General features: G+C 37.7%; 2 protein-coding genes across 2 annotated transcripts; one reads left to right on the top strand and one right to left on the bottom strand.

Moving 5' to 3' along the window:
• Positions 1–5,684: 5,684 nt before the first annotated feature.
• Positions 5,685–9,533, bottom strand: LOC115675334 (vacuolar protein-sorting-associated protein 37 homolog 1). The gene is made up of 7 exons (XM_030597940.2): positions 9,367–9,533; positions 8,475–8,684; positions 7,282–7,369; positions 6,690–6,729; positions 6,548–6,594; positions 6,344–6,464; positions 5,685–6,203 (listed from the first exon to the last, which is right to left on the bottom strand). Exons 1-7 carry the CDS (start codon positions 9,378–9,380, stop codon positions 6,040–6,042), a joined length of 684 nt encoding a protein of 227 aa, XP_030453800.1. The 5' UTR covers positions 9,381–9,533; the 3' UTR covers positions 5,685–6,039.
• Positions 9,534–22,806: 13,273 nt separating this feature from the next.
• LOC115675363 (protein RGF1 INDUCIBLE TRANSCRIPTION FACTOR 1-like) lies at positions 22,807–24,685 on the top strand. The gene is made up of 3 exons (XM_030597978.2): positions 22,807–23,250; positions 23,420–23,635; positions 24,031–24,685. The coding sequence occupies exons 1-3, from the start codon at positions 23,074–23,076 to the stop codon at positions 24,271–24,273; spliced, it is 636 nt and encodes a 211-aa protein (XP_030453838.1). The 5' UTR covers positions 22,807–23,073; the 3' UTR covers positions 24,274–24,685.
• Positions 24,686–27,053: the final 2,368 nt, after the last annotated feature.

A 27,053-nucleotide genomic window follows, 5' to 3' on the forward strand; every position in this document is an offset into this window, starting at 1 on the left:
TTTATGAATTTATCATAATTAATTTCCGTTTTTTTTTTCCTTTTTTCTGCTTTTTCATTGTGGCCGGTCGGCGAGGAAGTGCCTTGCCCAGACCCTAGCAGCCCTCGCCAGAGGCCGCGAGGTTGACAGCCTAGCCGCTGGCGAGGTCGACCACGCCCAACAACGGCAAGGTTGACCACGCCAGCCCAGCTCTAGTGAGGTCAACCTCGCCCAATGATGGCGATGTCCAGCCATTGTCGGCCACAATGAAAGAAAAAAACAGAAAAAAGGAAAAATAAAAGAGAATAAAATAAAATAATAGAAAAAAATTATAAAAATTGTCCACGTCAGTGATTTCCGACCAAAGTTGGCCGTATAGATTGAATTGGCATAAATGCAAAAGATTTAGGGCTCAATTGGCAGAAAAAAAAAAGTTTAGAACTGAATTGGCACAGTCGCAATAGATTTAAGACTTTTTTGGTAATTTTTTCCTTTATTAGTTGACCATTTTCTACCACAATTTCTATATCAAGACTCTTTAATTTCTCCGAAACTTGTCAATCGGAGAAACGTGCCTACCTTTAATTCACTCCTTATCTGTTTTTTTTTTCCTTGTCAATAATTGCAAAAGTGAAAGCACAGAGATCCCAGCTTCTCGAGTTACACACAGCTCAAAAGCTTTTTAGCCTTTGTCATCCCCACGACTGAAGATGAATGGATCGGTTTTGTAAAGATAGTGGCCACTCGGATGCTGTTTTTGCTTATCAATAGCCAAGAATGCAAAGAAGAGAAAACAAAGAGAGAAAGAGGCTTCTTTTGTATGTGTTCTGTGGTTGGTTAGAATTTCATGCGGCTTTCTTCTTCTTTTGGTCACATCCTCTTGAATTTCAGGGCGATGAGTTTATTATACAACCATGTGGGGAGGCCATACAAAACTTATCAAACCTATGAACTTTGCCCGCCTAAAGTAAATTATCTTTCTAGCTTAACCAAAAAAAAAATATATAGTGATGTCTCGATACTTTGTACTTTGGGAAGTTGCTTGGGTAGTTTCTAGGGATTATATTAACTTGCGTGGTCGCGGATCCCCAATCTTTCAAATTTGAATATTGACTAAAAGCTTTATATTTTTATATTTTGGGTCGTGATTTCCTATAGCTTTGGTTGAAGGCAAGTGCTTCCAAACTTCCAATCAATTTCCTCTCGTGTTAAAATATGGGTCTTTTTTGTTGTATGTCACCGAGTCAAATCATGATGACATTATTCTAGATGTGCAGGTTCCAGGGTGGGTAAAATATTTATGGATAATATCACGAAAAATCCTAAATCGATACAATTATGATAAATTTATTCTAAACTAATTTTTTGATTACCAAAAATCTTAAACTGGTACATCTGTGACAAATTTACCCAAAACTAATGTTTTGACCACAAAAAATCCAAAACTGATACATTTGTAACAAATTTACTTTCAATTAAATTGAATTAATAAAAAAAAATCACAAACTAGTACACCTGAAATAAATAGAGGGTAAAACCCCAAACTGGTACATTCATCAACTGTCATATATCATTTAACTAAGCAATTTGATAGTAAAATTTAACGGAAACTAACGGAGGGTAAATTTGTCACAGGTGTACTAATTTAGAGTTTTTGATGGTTCAAAAATTAGTTTGGAGTAAATTTATCACATGTAAATCAGTTTGAGATTTTTCGTGATAATAACCCAAATATTTATCCCACCATGAAATCCACCCCATAGATATTGGTTCCAATCTTTTGAAACCGGACTTAACTTGGAACCACTTTGGTTACTTTGGAACCAGTTTGGAACCTATCGGGTCCCACAAGTTCCAAGGTATTGAGTACTACTTCACACTGTTTTCAAATTGTTTTTATTGAATAAAAATCTTGTTCTGCTTCTAGTTTTTTAACACATTGAACATTCAGCACAAAATATAAACAAATTATATGATAAAATACATGATCATGTCTGATGATAATGTATATACTCCTAATATAACAATAAAAGTCTACCCGTCTCTTTTTGAGAGAGAGATATTGGTTTCTTCTAATGAAATTGGAAATTTGCTGATTAACCAAAGATTTAGCCCATTTTAATATAAAAGTTCGATAAAGAAAAAAAAGAATTTCTTAAATAAATAAGTACATATATATAATTAATATATATTATACAATGTAACCGTTACCTTCTTACCGGTTATCTTGCATAGGGTACAGGGTGCAAGGTACTAGATGTGTACACTAGGGGTTATTGGTTTCCGGTCCCGTTCGCTGTCGGTTCGGTCCAATGGAACTTGATGCCATCTTTTTGTGTTAAATTAAGTGATATGTATGCAATGATCCTCAAATTGAAAAGACGAATAAAAAAACGTGTTTTACTTTGGGTTTAGTTCACATTTTACTATTTTTTTTTGAAGAAATATAAAAAATTATATGTAGTCGGTTTGATTACCTTTGGAACCGAGAATTGGACCGCCCGAACACTGGTTTCACTTTTAGGAATCAGGAACTAGATCGACACTTTCGGGAACCGGACCAAACTGACTGGTCCCATTCAATCCGGGAGGTTCCCGATTTGGGTGGTATGTTTTGCACACCCCTAGTGTACATGGTAGGTTTCAGGGTTTGGAGTTACACCACCATGTACACGGTGGTGTAACTCCAAACCCTGAAACCTACCATGTACTCACCGATTCCAAAATTTTATAACCTGGAATGTACCACCAAGCCCAATCAAGTCAAAACTAAATCAAGCAAAATTGAATCGAATAAGATGGGATCGCAAGAACTTTGTGCTGTAGTAGTAGCCACAACACTTATAATTCCTATTTCAGTCGAAAGCTTTAATAGCACGGGCAATCATGTTTATAAATCAAATTCAAGCTACGCATATGGTGCTTTCATATTTGTGTCACTATAAAACCTAATATTACTCTCAATCATACTTACTTTAACTCCGTGCCAATTCGTGTTACCTCTGCATTTAACAGTATTCGCTTTCAATAACCACGTCAAGTAGCATCGGTTATTTTAATATAAGGAAGAGTATATTTTCCCTCAATTTCTTATTCAAGATTATAAGTTATGGACATTACCTACATACAAGTTCAATTGATAAATAGTCCCTAACCCGTCATCTTGCTCTTGAGGATGCAACATCAATAAAAGGGATCAATACACTGGAAGTCCTAAAATTTATCACGAAAGTGCAATTTAGTCCTAAAATTTGCAAAAAGTGTAATCAAGTCCTAAAACTTATTACGAAAATGCAATTAAGCCTTAAAACTTTTGAAACGTGCAATTAATGGAATAACTCGATTGGACCAATTTGATAAGTTTTAGAACTTATTTGCACTTTTTGAAAATTTTAGGACTCAATTACACTTTTGTAACAAGTTTTAGGACTTAATTATATTTTTTTGTAATTTTTATAACTCAATTACACTTTCATGGCTAATTTTAAGATTTCCAATCCACTTATTCCTCAACAAAAACTTAGGAGAAAAGGAAAAAGTTTTGCCATACGACAAAAGCACGCATCTTTGACTCTGCTTTGTCACATCCCTGCCTATAATACAGAAGCCTGCAGACATTGCGCGATTTCGGCTTTCTTGTCCGGAACACTTGCCGTGAACTCAATCAAACTTTCAGCCGAGCCAGCTCAGAGGGAGGATTGGCACACAAAATGCTTCATTTTCATCACGACTTGACCCCCAAAAGATTGCCCTGAAAAATTGAAATTCTGACCAAAATGGGATTGCTTTTCTTGTTGAGAACTGATCGAATCATTGTCCGGATGATTGGTACGACGTCATTTGAGTGCTCCAAGCAACAGGATTCCTGCTTAAAAATTGGGATGGGAGAGAAGCTCCCGATGCGTAGATTAATCGATTAAAAGATAGGCTATTGGTGATCATGATAGATACATTTTACCACGCCGACAAGCATCGTCTTAGCAAGAAATGCATACGAAATTTGCGTTGAGTTTCATAGAAAGCAACAGCAAACGCCATGCATTGAATACTACGGACACCAACTTGCCTTGTATGGACCATGTTCCTTCTTTTTTTTTTTTGTCTTTTTTTAATTTGGAACGTGTTTAGGGTGATGAGATCGGTGATCCCGAGCTTTTTCTTATTCGTACAATTTCGATTTCGGAATTTTTTTTACTCAACCTAGTCCTTGAACATCCGAAATTAGGTTCGATGCAGTCATTCCGCTAAATGTAGCGCCGATGTCATGTTCGACTAGATAGCGTGACGACGGCGGTTGTTCATCTCCGCCGTCATTCTATTAAAATGTAGCGATATTGCAATTTTGGTAATATCAAGGATCCACTAAAACGGTTGGCTCTATTGGCTCTTGCTAGAGATTTTAGGAAATAATTATATTGGTAAGAAAAGAATGATGCCGTGTTTATTGTCGTAAAAAGTCAGGGAAATGTAGTTGTGATTTAAGTTATTTTATAGTCGCAAATATAGGTTTTAGGTTTTCATAAATGACGAAAAGACGTAAATTTTTAAATGTAACGAAGCTATTTGATATGAAGAGCGAAATTGAGAGTGATTTTTGCAACTACCCCGGAAGACATGAGTTTTTGTTGAGATTATTTTAGTACCGCCGCAGGCTATGAAATTGGTGCCCTGCTGCTTTATTGTTTTTCGATTTTTGTGCCTCTTTGGACGAAGAGAAATCAAAAGTACTTGAAAACCAAAGTCTAGCCCTTGATTTGGTCTTCGGCCTGCCTCAAGTAATCTGGGCAGATTAGAATTAGATGTGATGTTAATAAAAACAGAGTTGAGGCTGCAAGGAAAGCAAAAATCGCATCTGGGCGGGCTTAGGCCCAGAATTAGGCACGGAGATCAAGCCTCGGTATGGCGAAACCCCGTTACCACTCGTGTTCCACCCGGCCGGCCCGGTAAGGTCTAAGCCATGAGTTATAAGGACATTTCTTACGTTAACCTCCGTAAAATAGGTTTGGGACTTCTAACGAGCCACATCCCGGACACTGTTCGAACAAGAACTCTCCAAATCGTTGTAAAGAGAAGGGGTAATACTTGGGATCCTGCCATCCACAGCCACAATGAATCTAATACGCACATGACGATGTAGCTAAATTCCTACATGTGACCATCACGAGCATCAAATCTCTCAGCACAAGTCCACGTCCACAATTCAGCATAACGTTTAGGTGACAAAATTCATTGAGAAAAGCACATGAAAATTTATAAGGTCCGAATTACGCATTTTCAGAGATGAATAAGACAATTCTAATAGGCTTAAAAGCCCGCAATGTAGAGACGATTTGCACAATGAAGGTGTCACGCAGACGGGACCAGAATATTTTGGCGAAAATAAGAAAAACAATAGCAATTGTCATGCACTGCACACTTGGTTGCAATTCGCCATTTGAAAACTGAAGCTGAGCCGAAAAGACATGAACTTTTATGGCATTTGAAGAGAATCAATCAGAGTGATCTTGGGCCCAACAGCAGCCTACTAAAGTAAAGGCGCTCAATGGAATTGACCATACCCCGGTGTTCAAAACCATCCTTTCATGACTGACTTTGCTTGCAACCAGCAGGTTAGCCCAAAAAAGAAAAAGAGTAGTTCTTTATATACTAAAATCAGTATACTACATTGGTTTACTAAATCATAGGGCATTCGAACAATTGCCATGTTAAACATCCAATAAAACTCTGCCACGTCACATAGTAAACTAATTTCGTAAACCAATTTTATATTACACCTGGCACTATTGCCTGTAAAGTAAAAAAAAATCGAGAACATCCATAACTGCATACCTGACTATAGGCAGAATCTTTGGCCTTCATCAATTATGGGAGATACAGTAGGCAAAGTACCAATTGTAAGTGAGGTGAGTATCGCATGACATTTTTCGGAAAAAAAAAGTTTACATACATGGTGGATATGGTCTTGTGCACAGCAAAATCAAATGAAAAATGAGTTTAACACACCGTAATACAAGGAAATCTTCATCACCCCATTCATGTAGGATGCTTGCCATGCATTGGTCATCCAGTTGCAGATGTTTTCGCTGCAAGTTGGATAAGTGCGCGCTTGTGATAAGTTGTACGCAGCTTCTTATATTTCTGCACAAATGTCCCAAAGTCTACTTCCCTATCAAGAAGCTTTTGGTGCAAAGCTTCGGATTCCTCCTCCGTCTTGCGCATTGATTCTACAAAATATCAAACCAATTATCATAATAATAAAGGGGCCAAGCTCATTTTCCTGACAGAAGCAGGATGCTGTAGAGTGAAGATCCAGCTTCAGTTAAGGACCCTAAAAATATTAATTATCATTTTCTGATTGTATTACCTTGAAGCTTCTGGATAAGAGAGGAAGAAGAGAAGAGCTTCATAATTTCTTCTTTCTGTCTCTCTAGTTCACTGAGCTTCTCCTGTGCAGCAGCCAACTCTGTCGTCCGTATGATCCTACACTGCAAAAAGAAAATGAAAGAGCTTAACCGATGCCATCATGGGCTGCTTGCCCCAAAATGACCCATATAGAAGCATGTTATACCTGGTTTCTCAGCTCCATCATTTGAGGTTCCTTCTCCAAGTTCATCCCTAAAGTTATTAACAGAAATAATTTGAGACCCCTCTGCAATAAAACATATAATCCATGATAACACTTCAGCTCTGGTCAGGAAAAGACAACTCACTGGCAAGCTGCAGGGTTTCTTTCCGAAGTTCATCTCGTATCTGCCAACCATCAGTCAAACAGTTAGAGAGCAAAAACATTAATTTAAGAGAGATGAAAAACTAAAGTCATAGTTGCGAATGCTGCACTTTCCGCTCCAATGATTCTAATAGGTCAACCAAGCCAGACCAAATTATGGCATTCAAACTAACAGTCAAACATGTGATGATGCTGAGAATAGAGCAACCATCTTGCCAACTCCAATATATGTATTCAATGTATCTGGGCATGCAATTGAAACTTCAAAGTGCTCTGCTTAGATAAAATGTAACTACAGGCACAGGATGGGTGCTTTAGCATGCATATGAAAGACTTTTACTAAGATCTCTTGCAGTTGAACCGTGAACAAATAAAAATACCATGACGGTTATGTATTTAAATGCCATAAACAGAATGGCATTACTTCGTCTCTGGTTTTGAAGGGTAAAAGCACCAGAAACAATGCTAACTAAATGATAAAAGAATAACCAAGAAAATAAATCAAATTAGCGTTTGAGAGTGACAGATTGAGTAGCAAAAACCACAATTTACATGAATCGAACCACATCACTCACATTATTTTGGATCTTCACTTGATCAAGTGAAAGCAAGAACTGGTGGTATGCGTCCTTGTCAGACAAAAGCTTCCGCAGCTCGTCAACACTGAACAGATTTACAGAAGAAAGGAACATAAATAGAAACAGGAATGACTGTGAAGTATGATCACACTAGCAGAAATAAAGAGAACAGAAAATAGTAGCACAAGAAAAGTCCTTCGCTCAATCCAAGATAAACAACTGAGATATTGCAGATTGCGAAAAAGAAATTGAAGAGGATAAGGTAGAAAAGGATTTACATTGCCGAATCATCTTCTAGCACATAACCACAAGTTAGTTTAATCTTCTGGCACTTGTCAATTCGTGCTAGCACTAAAATGTTCCAACTTTTATCTAATTAGACTGGCAGATGTTTAATTTCGTGTCAATATTTTAATAAATGTCATGTTGCACCAAATATTGTGCTTTCTTTCAATATTTTATCATAATAGAGAAAAACTTCAACTATAGGGCACCAAGGAGGTGCACATCCATATAGAAAAAGAGCCTGAAAAAATAATGCCACAGACAAAACAGCTCTCAAAACCAAAAGGGAGCTCAAAAACAAGATAAATCATCCATTATATCGACCAAGCATCTATATCCATATGCAAGTTTTCACTATACCAAAAGTGTATACTCTATGCCAGTTTTCTCTCAACATTATTTTGTGGCTGTCTAGTGTCATGTTCAAGTCAAGTCCAGCTCTGCCAGCAACTGTTAAATCTGGCTTAGATGGATTATTTTCCTGACCACAAAAATGCAGAAGCACAATTTTAACAAGGTGCTCTCAGCAAACATTCCACTCGGAAATTCTTGATTGCTCCTATTGCACTGAGGACTGTCAGATGCTTCTTGAAAAAATAAGGCCTATGCTAATTAGGATAATTCAGCAGACATGACTAGGTGGTGTTTCTAGATTTACTCCGTGTCGGTATGACCACTGATGTCTAATGTCATCTCATAAGATTTGGAACTAATGTCTTTTCATAAGATGTAATAACCAAAACAAGATACGAGTACCAAGGGCAAGTTAGCTTCCTAAAGTGCCACTAAGATTCGATCCCAACTTCAATGTTTCATCTATCAAAAATCAAGGATGCGATTCCACAAGTATTCAAAAGAAAAAGGGAAGACAAACATATTCCAAAGATGCTTGAAACAAGAAATACCTCTTGTCTTTCAAATGATTAATGATCCCTGAAGCCTCAGTGGGAGAAACATGGGGCGTAGACTGTGAAAAGTAATTGAAACTGCCAGAAGAGGTGCTGCTTGGCGTTGAGGGACGGGAAGAACCGGGTGAGCTAACTACAGAAGGCGGATACCATGACTGCGAAGCACTATCCTGTGGGCGTGGCTGAGCTTGTTGCTCTTGAGATCCCCTGAAAGAAAGGCAAAAAAAAGCAAAATAAAACTCTAATCCCACAACCACCACCGGCCACGTAACAATGGCAGACTTCATTAGTTGCAGCATATCAAAGCTTCACAAAGTCGAGCATAAAGTTATAATTTTCCACTCGCTCAATAAGCAGGTAGACAGCAACATCGTCGAGTTCCAGCGAAATTTATACCAAAAGGGAATTCCCTACACAACCAATTCTTCGGAACTATCGATGCAAAAATTCACAGGTCTACGTCTATGATTATAAACTGCCGCATTCAATTAAAATGCTCTCAACACAAAGTGCGCTTGCCGCTACGAGTGCCTTCCAATTTATCTCTTTGACACCGCAATCCAAATTCATCAAAACCCTGAGCAAGTACACCGACACCTCCTCTTTGCTCTTCAAGTTCACCGCTCCTTTTACCCCCAACGCACTAGCTCTTAAACCACAGAATCGCAAACCATGCCGAACCATTAAAGCAAGCAGCCCGACCAGACACGAAAAAAAGCTTCCCCTGCCCTCGCTCCGACACGAATTCAACCGCCACCCCCGCGCACAGAGCGCAAGATACAATTCGATTAAGCACAAAACCAACCAATCAAAACACAAAAAAAAAAAAAAAACGAGAGCTGAAAATCATCGACGGGCACCAACGAAACGGGGGCAGGATTGGCCGTACCAGAACTTGAACATGGCGAACACAGAAGCGGGCCCCCTCCCCCGCCGGCGCCGATCAGCCGATTGACGAACCGAACCGAACCGATGGATCGATCGATCTGAGAACTCAACCGGACGCGAGGGGCTGAAGGAATCGGAGGAAAGGGAAAGGGAAGGAAGGACGGAGGAGAGCGTCGAGGCGCGATTACGACGAAGGATCTCTCCTCCCTCTCTATCTCGTCGAACCCTTTCCTCTCTTCTAGAAGGCTTGCCGTGTTACGAAAACTTGTGTTTTTTCTTTCTCTATTTTGTTTTTTGTTTTTCTTATTTTTCTGAAACGCAGAGGAAGATGTAATAAATGTTTTTTTTTTGCTTATGAGGTCCGAATGACGCATCCCCGGAGACGAAGACAATTCTAACCGTATTCTCAAAACACATCGGAACACGGCAATCCGCCACGTGTGACTTCGTGATTGGTCCGCCCGATCTTCCTGATTCATATATTTATTATGGTAAAGAGAGAGAGGAAAGAGGGATCCGATTGAAATTCGTGTCATTTCCCTCATTTTTCTCTTCTTTTTTTCTTTTTTATAAAGAAAATGCGTGTTGGAGGCTCCTCTAGATTTTTTTCTTCTTTTTCGTGTTCTAATTTTCTTGAAGGGTGCCGTGCATTTTTCCTTTTCCTTCGCGACGAAGATAAGTGTGAACTTTTTTCATAATTAATATAGTTAATCTCGATCTAATGATAACTTTAAATGGCATCATTTATGGTATTTTCTTATTTTTGTTGGCTGAAATAAGTCATAATGTGGCCAACCTTGCTTGCTATGTAACAAAGATATAAAACAACTTTTGAAAAAAAAATATTAAAACTACTATAAGAGATGAAATGTCTTTTGGCCATTTTCAAGCAGGGATTTCGCCATATATGGATAAATGAAAGATGACAAAGTTTCTCTTGTCCAACAATTCCTTACAAAAAGTCAAGACCTTGCTTTCCTTCTTTTCTTAAGTTTGCTATTTGATCAATCATTATCAAATAACTTTTTTTTAGATTAAACTCATGAATACGCTATATCAGCCCTTTTCTCCCATTTTATCGACTATCTTCGATCCTTGAAAGAGCGATGAAGATTGGAAGCGAAATGAACCCTAATTTTTTCCCCCAAAATCTTCCCTCGATTTTCATCGTTCAAGACTAAGAAGAAAAACTCAAGCTCGATTACTTTTTTTTTTTTTTAAGAACAAGCTCAATTACGTAAGTAGTTTGATAAAATGATGTCATCTCAAGTTGCATTGTACATGTCGATTGTTGGAAAAATCCTTTGTGATGTTTTAAAAATGGCAAAATAATGAAAAGCTACTAAAGTGTTTAATGATTGAGTAAACCAGGTAAAAGAAGCACAATCTGTTATGCTGATGATGCCTTAATGGGACGTCAAAAGGTTATAAGTTCTCTATCAAAAGTGAACAAGGCATTGGGCATAGAGTTGTCTACAAGTTGGAGATACCTGAATATAAGGTAAACAAGCTTACAACGGGGAGTTCGGTAGAGCTTGAAGGTACCATAGATAGGTGAATAGTGAGGTAGAATCAAGATTGTCAATATACTTGGAAGGACCAGAATACAGAAGCTAGAGTGAAGTTGATATACTTTGTAGATATCAAAGCCATCCGATGTATAAAATGAAGATTGATGATAACTGGATAAATCTTTATGGAGGTGAACAAGTCTAAAGGAAGGAATGGGAAGTTCATAGAGACTGTGAGTTACGAAGGTGAACAAGGACCAAAGGATCTATATCATCATCGTACTCGGAGTTGCCAAATGAAGAGCAGTATAATATAATCGGGAATCATTCACGAGACAGATTTATTCCATAGTTCGAGCTACTCTGTTATGGAAATTGGGAGATTTAATTGTATGGACGATCAAATCTCCGAAATCTCAAATTGATTGACTTCAATAGCTAAATTGATATGCTTAACAATTGTCCAATGGATAGTTTGGAGATTGATCCTCGTGATGATTGTCCAACAGAAAGATTGGATACTGAGGAATATAAAAGGAGATCAATAGACGCTGAAGAAGCAATAGATCAAGAGAGACAAGCAATACAAAGAACGCTTTACATCCTCATATTGTTTTCAGAGCGTATTGAAAGTGTAATCTAGTTGTGTATTAGTGTTATATTTTGTATTTAGGTGTGTGACACTGAGATCTATCCAATTGGGTATAAGTAGCACCAATTTTGGGAATAAGTGCTTGAGTATAAGCAGCACATACTACTGTAACTACTTAAAGGATTACTTGTAAAATCCAGCCAATAGGCTACTAGTCTGGAAGAGTGGACGTAAGCTCACATCAAGTCGAACCACTATAAAGCATCGAGTATATCATTTTTTATCGCTCTACTTATTTCTGTAGCTATCTGATAGAAGTGCACTCCACTTGATATAATCACATGTTCCTACTTATATTAACTTGCTGTTGTTTACATCAAGTTATTTTGTTTATATCAAACTTGGCTTTTACAATTCTGCATAAGTTTGTCAATTTCCTTAAGAATAACATATTCAACCTCCTCTAGGTGATATTGTTAGCCACCACATTAGTAACATCCTTTGAGTGTATAGTAGACATATAATGTATGTCGGCTTTGTAACGGCACAAATAAAGGGTAGCTTAACAGGTGCTAGTTTTAGTCTTCGACTAAAAGTTTGTGCTCTTTTTTAAGGGTTAATACCACAAAAAATCCAAAACTGATACACATGCGACAAATTTAATCCAAACTAATTTTTTGACCACCAAAAACCCAAAATTGATACACTTACAACAAATTTACCCTAAACTAATTTTTTGAGCACCAAAGTAATGGAATAAGAAATTTGATCTGGTTCAGTTTAGAATGGATTTTCCTCTATTGGACTAGATAAATGCGTGTACACAACAACCGTTGATGGTGAATCTATAATTATTAGCTTATATGTTTATTTTTTTGGTTAGATATTAGCTTATTGTCGACGACATGCTTAGTTTTTGTACATGCATTGATATTGTGAATGAAACAAAATGTTTCTTGACTTCTGAATTCAATATGAAGGACTTATGAGAAGCTAATGTTATTTTGGGTGTTCAAATCATAAGAAGTGATAGTGGTCTAATGCTTACTCAAGAGCATCATGTGGAGAGACTACTTAAAAAATATAGACATTTGATGTCATAGATGTAAGTACTCTTTATGATGCTTACCCAATTAGTGAAAAATAAAGGAGATAGTGTAGCTCAATCTAAGTATACTTAGATTATTAGGAGTCTGATGCATTTAATGAACTACACTCAACCTGATATAACTTATGTTGTGTGTAGACTGAGCAGATATACATAAAACAATTGTGATCATTGGACTGCCTTAAGCAGAATAATGAAATATCTTAGAGGAACCATAAACTATGTCATTTTACATAGTGGATTTCCCGTTGTATTGAAGGATACGACAATGCTAAATAGATTTCAAATTCATATAAGACAAAATCCAATAGTGAATATGTGTTCACCCTTGGTGGAGGCACTATAACTTGGAAATCAGCTAAGCGAACCATATTTGCTAAATCCACCATGGAGTCAAAGTTTGTAGCTCTAGTATTGGTTGGCAATGAGGCCAAGTGGTTAAGATTTTAATAGTATTCATTTGGGAATGAAACCGAGACCTTCTATGTTTATGCATTGTGATTGCCAAGCGGCAATGGTCATTGTAAAGAATAAAACTTTTCATGGTAAATATAGACACATCCTATTGACACATGATGTGGTAAAGCAATAGCTTAAAGATGGAATTATGTCCATCGATTATGTCAAGTCAGAAGTGAATTTGGCCGATCCTCTGACTAAAGGGAGAAAATTAATTTATGATACATCAAGGGGAATGGGACTTAAGCTAGTTGAGGAAAATCAACAGTGATGGTAACCTAACCTATGTGATTAGCGATCCCATGGGTTAGGTTCATATGGGTAATAACAAGTCACTTGTTGATCTGGTGATGCACTTGTAAAACTTGTTGTCTCTTCTAAGATGAGAATAATGCAAGACTGCAATGAGCTAAGCTCTTAATGAATTCCATAGCCATTATTGATGGTGAATTACATTGCATAATACACTTGATAGAAACATCTATATAAGTGTGGAGTGCTCACTCCAATGAGAATTTTTGGTAAAAATCTATAAAGCACTTAAGAACAAACCAGGTAAGCGCATGCCCTATTAGCAAAAAATCACTTTGAATATATGTGATTAGTGAAAATATAATTTCACAAAAAAAATTCGTGGTTCATAGAAGTTTTGAACTTCACTTATATATTTCATGTTTCTAGGTCTGGTTTATAACCTAGCAAGCACTAGTTCTGATGCATTACATTCAATTGAGTTTAACTCAAAATTTATATTTCCTTTCTTTTCAAAACTTTTTGAAATATATGGGGAATTGTTGGATATTTCAACGATTTTGAACTATTCAAAGTAATTGTTTTGTAATGGCTTTAATGAAAATTTGACCGCAATCAATTTGTAATGGCTCTTTAACGTTGATTTGATTTATTTATTTTTATTAACTCTCTATTTTATTTGCCTATAAAGAGAATATTCAAGTCACAATAAAAACATGCTAAAAATAAGAAATTATCTCTTTACTTTCCATTTATTAGTTAGGTTTTACATATAACGTTGTTGTTTTTGTTCCATCTATTTATTCTGTGTGCAGTATAGAGGAACATCTGTAATATCTTGAGAGGATAGCCGCTAGAGTCTTATGCACTGAGTTTCGTACTCCGAGAAATAGAGTCATCCTTAAGGACGATGATTGCATGCCTAAGATATTTTGTCCTTATTTTTCTTATCTTCTCCAACACATTTCTACAACAGGAACCGGGAACCGGACTGAACTGAGCAGTCCTGGTCCGATTCTTGGGTTTGACCGGGGCCAACTATTTTTTTTTTGTTAAGACATTAATGAATTGAATTGCATACGTCAATATTTGCAAAGAAGTAAGAAACAAATGCAGAAGTATATCGTTAAGGATTCACTTATGGCAACAGGGAGATTATATTGTGAGGATAGTCCAAAACAAAACAAGTGAAAATGAAAATGAGGTAGCAAACCTTCGCCATATTCTCCCTCAACGAAAGAGTGAGTAGAGCTACAGAGTCGTATATTTATAATGGAATTTGTTAGGGGTTTTGGCAACTCAACTTCTTTAATAGTTGTTTTTACTTCTTAAATGTCCACTATGTACCACGACATGTGATTCATCTATCCAACGCGCACACGAAATGGGGTGCAAGTCCAAATTCATCGTAACTTGACGTAATCATCTCTTGCACATAAAATAAGTAAGGCTTTTAGCTTCTAGTACTTGTTCTGCTTTTATGTATGAGACGAAGAGTTCGAGCCCCCCTAAATTTTATTTTAGGGCAGCTGGTCCGGTTCTTTGAGCGGAAATAGGAACCGAACCAGTTCCCGCCGGTTCTAAATTTTGGGAACCGGAAATTGGATTGGTTTTCGCGAGAACCACTCAAAACAAGTCGGTTCGGTCTGCTCTGATTTGATTTTCGAATTGGACTAGGACTGTGCTCACCCCTACTTTGAAGGAGATCTTTGAAAGCATCATTCACCATGAACAATATTCACACACATGGATCCATAATTACGAAAACGAAAAGAGGTCTATAGATGAAGAGAGGAATGCTGAAATTGAATTTTATAGAGGGGTGAAAGATGTTGATTTTATTTGGAATCAAATATCAATTGAGGAGAACGACCAATGATTAGGCCCTTAAATTTGATGAACTCAAAAAGAATGGACAAATGAAGTATCATGATCGGAGGAGGATTAGAGGTCAATTTCGGGTTTTTTGTCTCTTTGGGAATTTAAAGCTAGCGTGTGAACACTCCTAGAAAAGGAACCGGTCATGTAAACAGAGAATTGAAAAAAAAAAAAAAAGGAAAAGAAAGCTTTGCATTAATAAGAAAATAAGTTATATAGAGGAAAGTGACAATATTGCTCGTGAATACGGACCAGGAGATGATTCAATAGAACTTCAAACTAAGTCCAAAGAGTTCCCAATTACTATTTTTTAACTTTCGAAATCTATTTCTTTTTGTTCGAAGAACCCTAGATGCTGTTGAAGCAAAGGATTGACAACAAAGGCATTTAATAGATTCTTAACCAAGACTTGTATCATTTAATGAGATAAGCCATGGCCATATGACCTGTGTTTTTGGTAAACAATCATCTGAGTCCGGAAAAAAATTATTGTTATTTTTGAATTTTTCTCTTTTTTATATTAGAATTCAAAAGTCATCGATATTTAATTGTTACTTCTAATTTTATTAATTTAAGAAGTTTATTATTGAAGAAATTTAGTTTGACCCACCCATATTTTTGCACAAAACCCTATCATATTAAATATGATATGTATAAGATAAGATTATTGGTTTAACATTTGGTTGGGTTGATTAATCTAACTATTTTGGGCTAATTTTTGCTTGCATTAATGAAGCCACATTAATCGTTCAGAAGTCAATTTTACATAAATGTATTATTGCGATTGCTTCTAGATTAATTAGGCTAAAACTCTTATTTGATGGGACACAGTGATAGACGCATGAAGTTCGGGCCAATTCCCTAAAAAACCCAAAACTTTAACCTTTGTCCCAATTATATCCCAAACTTTTTTTTATCTCATAAAAAACCCCAAACTTTTACTTTTGTCCCAAATCTACCAAGTTAACTTTTCGTCCAATTTTTTAATATTATTTTTTATTTTTTCGAATTTTTTTTTATTTTTTTCTTTTCTTTTTCCTTTCCTTTTCTTTCTTTTTTTGTTTCACCTTCTGGCCGGTCGCCGGTCCGGCGACCGGCCAGAGGCGGGGGCCGACGAGGCTCGGCCCCGCCGGCGTTGGGCGAGGCCGACCTCGCCAATAGCCGGCGGGGCCGAGCCACGCCGTGGGCGGCAAGGCTCGGCCCCGCCGGCCGGGCGAGGCTCGGCTCTCCCGGCTCGGGCGAGCGAGGGCCGCCCTCGCCGGACTCAGCGAGGCGGCCCTCGCCGGATCTGGCGAGGGCGGCCCTCGTCGGATCCGGCGAGGCTGTCCTCGCCCGTCCAGCGAGGTTCGCCCTCGCCCAGGCTCGGGCGGCCCTCGCCGGCGTCGGGTGAGCTGTCCTCGCCCTCCCGGGCGAGGGCGACCCTCACCCGACGCCGGTGAGGGCCGACCTCGCCTGGGCGGGCGAGGACAGCCCTCGCCTGAGTCGGGCGAGGGCCGCCCTCACCCGCACCGGCGAGGTCAAGCCTCGCCAGCGGACCGGCGACCGGCCAAAGGTTGAAGTTGAAGAAAAAGAAAAGAAAAGAAATGAAAAGAAAAAATAAAAAAATTCGAAAAAATAAAAAAATAATATTAAAAAATTATTAGTTCGGGGTAAAATTGTCACAGGTGTACCAGTTTGAGGTTTTTCGTGGTCAAAAAAATAGTTTAGGGTAAATTTATCACGGGTTTACCAGTTTGGAGTAAAATTGTCACAGGTGTACTAGTTTGGGGTTTTTGGTGGTAAAAAAAAAGTTTGGGGTAAAATTGTCACAGGTGTACCAGTTTGAGGTTTTTGATAGTAAAAAAAAAAGTTCGGGGTAAATTGTCACACACGTACCAGTTTAGGGTTTTTGGTGGTATTAACCCTAAAAAACAATTTGACCAATGAAAATACTGACATGATTTTTTATTATTATTTTCTCTCTTCTATGTAGCGTCCTACGTGGCGATAATGTTAACTAAAACTCTAAAATGACGTCGTTTTAATTCGAATCCTGATTTTTACACGAAATCTTATTAAATTAGTTAAAAAATATCCAAAAGTTTTTCCCAAAAACAAAAGACAAAATAAAACAATACAAAAGGCTCAAAGTTATAAATAAATAAAAAAAGTCGCCGACGCCTCATTGAGGGTCGCTAGCCCTCACCCAGGTCTAAGGAAGGGGTGATGGGGGCCACCGGCGAGAGGGTCCTCTTGCCTGTATTTTTTTTTTTAAAATTTTTTAGTGTTTTAATATAATTTAACTAAAATTTAGTTTAAAAAATTGAGATTTGATCAAAACAACGTCATTTTAGTACTTTAGTTAACGTTAACGTCACGTAAGAGAGAAAATAATTAAAAAAAAAAGCCACGTCGGTATTTTCCGCTAGCCAAATTTGACGGACTTCACAAAAAGATTTGATTGTACTAATTTAATAAGTTTTAGGATTTGATTGTACTTTTTGAAAGTTATAGGACTCAACAAATTTTTAGAATTCTAATGCACTATCCCTAAAATATATGTAAAAATTAAAAGTAATTGCAACAAATTATGTTTATTTCAACTGAAAGATGCAAAAAAAGTAATAAATTCAAATTACATTTGTCGTGTCTTAGTCAAGAAATGATTTAGCATTATATGCCCATAACCCTGACTTCACACCTATATCAACAATTCTATTCCATTATCTGTTTTCTTTTCATTTTTCTCTTGCAAGAAATTTTTATTGACGTTATACATAACGCCTTTATACATATTGAATCTATATTGTTTAGTTAGATTTTAAAACTTGGAAAAATATTTTTTAAATTAGGAGAAAGTCAACATTAGCTACATAATGGGAAAATTGTAAAAAAAAGTCTTGAACCTATCGTACAACCGTCAATTTAGCCATAAACTTTCCAATTTGGCTAATGTACCAATATTGCCTATTTGGCAAAAAGGTAGGAAATCACCTGTGATGGTCCAATCAGCGCTAACGTCCTACGTGGTATGATCGGCAATTTGATGTGTCTAACTCTACTCAAAACATGTAGTTTTGAGAAATTATGTAAATATCTTGATTTTCTTTTCTTTTCATCTTCCCTTTCCCTTCCCTCTCTCCCCCTCATCAAGTCATCATCGATCAATGGTCCCAACCTTTTGATCTCCAGCCAACTTGGCGATCAGGACTCAGCTGACTCGACATTCCAATCAATCACCATTGCAATTCCTTCAAATCTCTCTGGCATCGCCCCTCCTTCCTCTTGCATTCACGAGGTGTTCCAATCGAAGGAGAAGACATGCGAATACGTCTCACAATTTAGTGCTTAGGGTTTACGATGAAGGGAGATGTTAAAGAAGATAATCAAGGGAGGGAACAAGAAGCCCTCGAAATCGGATCCCAATGATGTTGGTTTGTACGGTTATAACCAAGTGCACCCTTGTTGAGCACAGGCTAGGGTCGTGACCCTCGTCGGCTACCGTTGAGGCCCCAGCGATCCCACTAAGGGTTATCGATTCCAGGGTGGGTCGGTTCCAGACCCGAAACTTGAAACCGACCTTATTATAACCGGTTCCTAGTTTTTGAAACCTAAAACTTACCATGTTTGCCCTGAACCCTGTTTTGAAACCTATCCTATTTTTTCGGTCAAGTTCTAGGGTCTACCCAAGAATCTGTTTTTTTTTTTTGTTGATTTCATTTTTTCCAGGTAGCAAATACGAAAACTTATGACTCAAATCAAAGGTTATAAGTTTGATTGTGCAAACACTCTTAAGTATTCATACAAAAGCATATTATCTTAATCTCAATAATTTAATGGACGTGATAAAACAGTATATGTTTCAGTTGGATGTGTAGTTTATTCGCTACAGAACAAAAATTTTAAGAAAAAGGAAATTGCTCCATATAATGCTTACAAGCCATTGAGTTAGACTATCCGCAAATAATGATCACTTCCATCATTATTCCTAATATAATGCTTCGAATTCTGGCTCTATAAAATTGCAAGTGAACCTCCATATACAACGGGTTCTAAAACCGGTTCGGGTGGATTTTCACTTGGAACTAGAAATCGGACCAGTTCTAACTAGTTCCAAAAAAAATGGAACCGGTTCCCGAACCGGTTCAAACGAAAACCGATTCCTGGACCTAGTTTTTGGGTGGGCCGGTCCGGTTTCTGGGTAAACCCGGTCCGGTTACACACCCCTAGATCCCACGAGCTCTTTCCGGAAAGATGAGCAATGAGGAAAAGGGAAAAAAAAAAAAGAAACAAAGAAAAGAGAAAAATTTATAAAATATCTCAAAACGATGTCGTTTTGAGTGAAGTTGAACATGTCAGATCACCAAATGTGCGATGTAGAAGGGTCGGCACTTATTAATCGACATGTTAGTATTTTCTGACCTTAATTGATCGGATGGTTTACATTGAAAAAATCATCAAACGGTTCAAGATTACATCGCTCAAATTGAAAATTTTAGGGCTGAATTAGCAATTAATAGATTTATTAATTTTTGGAACATTTTCCCTTTAAATAACTTGGTCAAATCCTAGCTATGAAAAAAAAAACCCTCAATTCCTAGCTCCGTCTATATAAGTGATGAACTGTCTGCTCCTTTGGTAGCTTAAATAAAACCCAATGATCCTTGTAAAGGCCAAATAGTCGATTGCACGACATTTTCTGAATAGCAAATACCAGAAATGCATGAAAATAAGCCATCTAATATGATGTAAAGCTCTTTATTCATACATCTATTAAAGAGAAAAAGAGCATGATTTCCATACCCTTCTCCTTTCCTTTCCTAGTGGCAACATGTTAGGTATCCTCACTATTCTTTAAGGACAATGTTAGACGGTACTATAATAATGTCGATTTATTAAGTGCTACGTCAAGTTACAATTGATTCATGTCCACTTATTTAAAGGGCCACTTATGATTGATGCATCATTGGGTGTGTTCGTTTCGCGAAAAATGAGTGATTAAAATAATTATTTATATCGTTTAGAAAAATTAGTCAACGGAAATTATTTTCATCATCGGTAACAATCTATGCTTAACTATTTTAGTGAGTGATGAAAATATTTTCCATTTATTTATTTTTCTAAATGATATAAACAATTATTGATTGAAAAATATTGTTCAAATAACTCATTTTTCGATATGCGAACGGACCCTTAATAAAAGGGTGAATTCCTTAAAAAAACCCCAAACTTTAGGTCAAGTCCCAAATCTGCCAAAAACTTTTCTTGTCTCAGAAAAAACCCAAAACTTTAGGTTTAGTTCCAAATCTGCCCCTAATTTTTTTTGTCTCAGAAAAAACCCCAAACTTAACGTTCAATCCCAAATCTGCCCCGAACTTTGTTTTATGGTAAAAAAAAATCAGCAAATTTCAATTTATTTTAAAAAATATACCCCTGTGATTCAGTCCCAACTTGACGTGGCACTTTCACATTATAACAAATCCACATCAGCAAAATAATGGGGCGATAGGTACAGACCGACGTCGCATTTCTACTTCGATAATAAATCAAACCAAATAAAAATTATTGAAATTCTTTAAAATAAAACTATTCTAGGATATGAAAGTTAGGGACAATAACAAATCCATCCCAAATTTTTTTTAATTTAAAAAAAATCCTAATTTTTATGTTCAGTCCAAATTTGCTCAAAACTTTTCTTTGTCTAAAAAAAACCCCATTACTTTGTTGATGTGGATTTATTATCGACGTGAAACTGCCACGTCAAGTTGGAACTGAATCATCGGGGTATATTTTTGAAAATAAATTGAATTTTAGTGATTTTTTACATAAAATAAAATTCGGGGCATATTTGAGACTGGACTTAAAGTTTAGAGTTTTTTCTGAGACAAAAAAAAGTTCAAGGTAGATTTGAGACATGATCCAAAGTTGGGAATTTTTTAGGGAATTAGGCCCTTAATAAAGGAATTTTGTAAACCGATTTTAGGGATTCAACATTGCTGCTTTTTCGAGGGAATCAAAATCAAAGATGCGGATGACCGATCCAAACTTTGGCAAACACAAAAATAAATATATTGGAAGAACAATATTGTAAAAAATAAGAGTGGCTTTCGAATTCCATTATACATGTTTGCAAAAAGGTTAAGGCGATAACTCAATACGCTTCAAGAAAAGTCGATCACCTAATACATATGCAATCAATTCAGTACCTCCTAACTAAATGACGTCCCTCCATCGCGTGTATCATTGAAATAAAATCCATTGCGCGTTACTTGTACTTTTTACTTTGGGATATGTTCATTGAAAATCGTAAAATTTGTTTATGAAAATGCAATTGAGTCTTAAAATTTGTAAAAAATGCAATTAAATCCTAAAATTTGTCAAATTAGTGCAATTGGATCCTTCCGTTAACTCCGTTCAATTTGGCTAATGAAAAATGTTGACGTGATTTTTTTTTAATATTTTCTCTCTCATACGTGAAGATGACGTGTCTACAATGACATTATTTTGATCTAAATCTATTTTTTAATGCAAAACAATATAAATAAAATAAGCTAAAATTAGAGGGGGGGAGGAGGGGGGAAGGAGGGCGGGACCAAGCGATAGCCCTCGCCAACGCTGCCGCCGCACCACCACGGTTTGGGGGAATGATTGCCGGGCGAAGGATTGGCGAACCGTGCCAACCATTTCCCCACCATCGTCGACCCTTCCTAGCAATGGTGGGGCCATCGCTGCCCCACCATTGCTGGGAAGGGTCGACGATGGTGCGGAAGTGGCCCTCACTGCCTAGTCCAACACTTCCTCCCCTGCTAACCTCTTTTTTAAAAAAATTAATTTAAATAAAAATTGTATTTAAAAATAGATTTGGACCAAAACAACAACGTTTTAACCTTTTGTTTTCGTGTTTTAGCCACATCATTGTCATGTAGGAGAGAAAAAAAAAATTAAAAAAAGCCACGTCAATATTTTGTGTTAGTTAAGTTGGACGAAATTAATGGAATGACTCGATTGCACTAATTTAATAAGTTTTAGGACTTGATTACACTTTTTGCAAGTTTTAAGATTCAATTGTATTTTCATAACAAGTTTTAGGACTTTCAGTAGACATATATATTTTTTACTTCATTCTATATATAATTGCTCTTATGAAAGTATAAGAAAAAAAAAATAGCTCGATTGGTAATGGCATAAACAAAGGCCCAAGTGGGAAACCTCATATATATATATATATATATATATATATATATATATATATATATTTCTTCACATCCAAGCCGATAGTGTCAACGCGCGAGTCGAGATGAAATCAAAGGAATCATGGGGTCTTCAAAATGTCAATCGCAAGGTAGACGGACGAGATTGTTCCACGTCGGATGGCTACACGTGGCACTAACCTAGGCGGGGAAAGGCTCAACTCCATGGAAAAAGCCAAGCCTTTGCCTATGACATTACGTAGGCCTGGGGCTGACCCTTTCCCTACGTCAGAGACGCAAAAGAAAGCCCCCCAAAGCAGCGCAAGTGCCAAACCCACCTAAACCCAATCTCTCTCTCTCTCCCCCCATCCAATGGCTGTGGATCGATCCCAGCCACCCCGCCCTATCTGAGCCGTCGGATTCGGCGGTGTTGCCCCCATTTGCTTTATGAGCCCTCTTGTCTCTTGTATGCATCAAAATAATTCTTGTATTAAGCTCTGAAGGTCGTTTATTCATCCCTCTCTTTCTCTCTCCATTTGCAATTCTTCATCTCTCTCTCTCTTTGATGAGTTTCGGCTATGAAGATGGTGATCATCTCTTCTGAATTGGCAATGTTGCTCTTGTGGGGCTAGCTAGAGGATTATCACAGCAATCTCTCTCTCTCTCTCTCAGAAACCCTCGTACCGACATAGGTTTTCCTTGGAATTTCGGCTAGAGAGATCGGCCTCGGCTTCGTCAGATGTCGGTGCCGCAATGGGTGGAGCCATTGCTGGGCACCACATTCTTCACCACCTGCTCGACGCACAGGGACGCGGCAAGGAGCGAGTGCAACATGTACTGCTTGGACTGCAGTGGCGGCGACGCGATCTGCTTCTATTGCCACTCGTCGCGCCACAAGGACCATCAAGTCCTTCAGGTTCTGCCATTTTAGCTCCATTTCGAAACCTTGAAAAACCATACATTTCTGCCGAAAGGCCTGCCACACAGCTTGTTCTACGGGTTCACAATTTACTCTTTTCATTGGGTTTCTGTTGCTTGCGTTATTCATTTTCTTCTGTGCTTTTTTTTGGTGGGGGATTTTGTAGATAAGGAGATCTTCATATCATGACGTGGTGAGGGCTTCGGAGATTCAGAAGGTGCTGGACATAAGCGGAGTCCAGACATATGTGATCAACAGTGCGAGAGTGATTTTCCTGAACGAGAGGCCTCAGCCAAAATCTGGGAACAGAATAGCTCATGCGTGTGAGGTCTGCAGAAGGAGCCTCTTGGATCCTTTCAGGTTCTGTTCATTGGGCTGTAAGGTAAAATCAAATGAACATTTCGATTCTATTGACTAATTCAAATTAGCATCTCTTCATGTAGTTTCCCTTTTGATTCTTTGCTTTCCTCTCACAGTTGATGATGTTGTCAACATCCTTCCCAAACCCCATCATATGGTGGTTATCTTATTCCATCATCATGACCCCCACCCTCACAATCCATCACCATCACCTAACCCACCACCACCATTCTTTATCTTTCATTACAATATCATCATCTCATGCAACACAAGGGAATCTGTGAACTTTTTTTTCCCTCCAATCAATCAATCATAGATCCATGGCATCACTTCCATCATTAATTTATACTTTTATTACCTGCCCTAATGCTTCTTCTTTTTCCATTCATTAGTATTTGTTTTCTTGGGACACCTCAGATTGCAGGAATGAAGGGAAATGGGGATGATCCAAGAAGCTTCGCCAGGGAGGCCAAGAATGATGAGAAGACAACTGGGAAGATTAGAGAAGGCAAAAGCTCAAGGAGGGTCTCGATGAGGGAGAGAGAAGAATTGCATGAGAGCTCAAGAAGAGACAAGAACCCACCAAAGTCTCTTCCACTCGTTCCTTCAAGCGCAAGGAGAAGAAAGGGCATCCCTCATAGAGCACCATTTGGGTCCTAACCAAAGTTTAGGCATTTTCAGCTCCAAAAGCCAGACTCTATGCCATACGAGCCTAACTTAGCTCACACAAGCTAAAGAATAGAGAGAGAGAGAGAGAGAGAGAGAGAGAGAGAGAGAGAGATTCCTCTGTTTTTCTTTTTTTCTTTTGAAGGAGGTGATGACCATCTTGTGTCCAAAGAGCAAAAGGGCATGTAATAAGTCCTGCCTTTTTGAGTTTTCTTGGGGGGTCCCCAATTGACAACAAATTCCCCCCTTCCCTCAATAATGCCACGATTTGCTGTGTGTTTGAAATTGCAAGGTGTACACGCCATTAAGATATTAGGAGAAAGTCTCCTTTGTAAAGTCCGTTTAGTATATATATACAAAGAAACTATTTCGTGTGGCCCCCTCGAACACATGGGCAGTTCACAAAGGAGAAGCTCAACCAACTTTATGTTTCTTTAAATGTGCATATTGTAGTGTGGGCAAAATCAACTTTCGATGATTGTTCCCAAAGTTTTGATGGCCCAACGAACGGGGGGATTCCCCTTGATTACTATATTCTTCCAACTTGTTTCGTCCTCTTCTCAAGGAAAAAGAGGGATAGTGTATCTCGTGAGCGTGAAAGAGAGGCACATGAATATGCTCCCACCAGTTACCTCGCTATGTTCGGTACAGAAGGATTTGAGAAGCAAATAATTTGCAAGTTATTCCTTTGGAAGGATCTGTCTTTCGAGAGAGAGTGAGAGAGGGGTGGAGGGGGGGAATTAGTGAAAATGATTTATTTCCTAGATCAACGCCACTGGCAAATTTTGGACTGTCTCAATTTCTAGGATTACTTAGGGTCCGCTTGTTTAAAGCAAAACTGTTTTCGAAAAATTATTTTTCAAATTTTCGGTGTTTGGATGGCCGAATAGTAATTGATTTACAGAAAACGTGAAATAAGAAGCTTAAATTGAGGGAAAGAGATTTCCTTCTTGCTTGCTTTTTCTAAATCACCAAATAAATGAAATTTGATTATTTTCATGAAAATGATTTTCATGAAAAATATTCTTTTATATGATAAAGTTTTTAGTGAAACAAACGCAAATTAATAACATTTTGTTTTCGGTTAGCTAATCATTTATTGAAACTTTTTCCCTCTTTCTCATTTCCTCTATATTAGGGGTGTGCAACCGAACCGGATTTACCTGGAAATCGGATTAGACCACCCGAAAAATAGGTCCGGGAACCGATTCTTGTTTGAATCAGTTTGGGAACCGGTTCCATTTTTTTGGAACCGGCTGGAATTGGTCCGGTTCTCGGTTCCAAGTGAAGATCCACCCGGGACCCGAACCGATCCAATTGGTTTTGGAACCGGTTTTTAGCTTGTGTTAAAAATAACCCTAGATCATATTATTACTATATTTTGAATTGTTTCTTTTGGTGAATAGTAATTACTATTGCTCATATTAGGGATTGTTGCTTTTGGCGGATAGTAATTTTTATTATTTATCTTTTACTTTGAATCGTTTCATTGCTGTTCATATTATTTTACTGAAAAAAATGAAACCAGAAAAAAGAACAAAAGAAAAATAGGTTCTTGGGTAGCCTTAGAACTGGATCGGAAAAATAAGGCAGGTTTCAAAACAAGTTCAAGGGAAAATAGGATAGGTTTTACGTTACAAAAACTGGAAACCGGTTATAACAAGGTAGGTTCCAAGTTTCAAGTCTGGAATTTACTCACTCTGGAACCAATCACCCATACTTTTTATAACCAAGAGAGGTATCCTCATGAGTTTACCCCATCTGCCAAACAATTCGGCACCATGGAAGTTGATGGACTTGGTATTCCTAAAATGCATCGTCCTTTCCTTCTAGCTAGGATTCGACAGAAGAAGTTGGTGACATGACTCGTCCAGCCATATCAAATCAAGAAACCCTCAATAAAATCTCTTTTCTCCTGTAAATCGCACTATACATGATCAGTGCAAGCTTTCAATTAAGTTGCCAAAATGACTGCACATCTGAAGACGATGAATAGATATGATTTAGACCAAAAAAGATAGAGAGGCTCGACTTCGAGTATAGTTAAATTTATTAGGTGGTCTTGAGCCTCTTTCACCCCATAAGCTAACTCAAAAGGTGAAACTAACTCAAAGGGTGAGACTTTCCCTCATATTTATAAACCGACTACCAGCCTCTTCCACAACCGATATGGGACAACCTCAACAATTTCCCCTTCACACACCAGCTCTGGATCGGAGCTGTAACAATCTGTAACTCTCTCGTAAGACTGTTGGGTCCGATGTGGGACTACCTTAAAAATATCAACCTCAATCAAGTCCATGTAGACAAAAGGAGAGAGTACATGACTTACCCTTGGACATGAGCTGGGTCAAACGTGGAGCGAAGTACAAGAATATGAACAGCAATTACTATCCAACCTCAAAGGAATCTATCGTGGACAAGAAGAACAAGATTCTCTGCAGCAATTACTCCCATCAAGGTGATGTTTGAAGGAAGAGAAATTTGCATTCTAGTTATAATCCACGTGGTGTATAGCATGCCAAACCATTCAATCAAGGTTATACTATAATCAAGTGTAAGTTTTCTTTAAAACATCTTATAATATTTTAGCATTATAATGGTAGGTACCTCGAAACCCAAATAAACTATAGTCATATATAGCTAAAATGATTGTATTATGAGGTCGATGCGACTTTATCATTTGATTTGAGAAACAGTTTTATTGTGAATATGCAGCGAGGGAATCCAAACCAATTTCAGTAACGTTTCAGATCCCACGTAAACGTAGTTAT

Source organism: Syzygium oleosum, unplaced genomic scaffold (assembly GCF_021117445.2).
Source record: "Syzygium oleosum isolate NSW1041296 unplaced genomic scaffold, Sole_v2.1 Sole_v2.28, whole genome shotgun sequence".
Classification (NCBI taxonomy): domain Eukaryota; kingdom Viridiplantae; phylum Streptophyta; class Magnoliopsida; order Myrtales; family Myrtaceae; genus Syzygium; species Syzygium oleosum.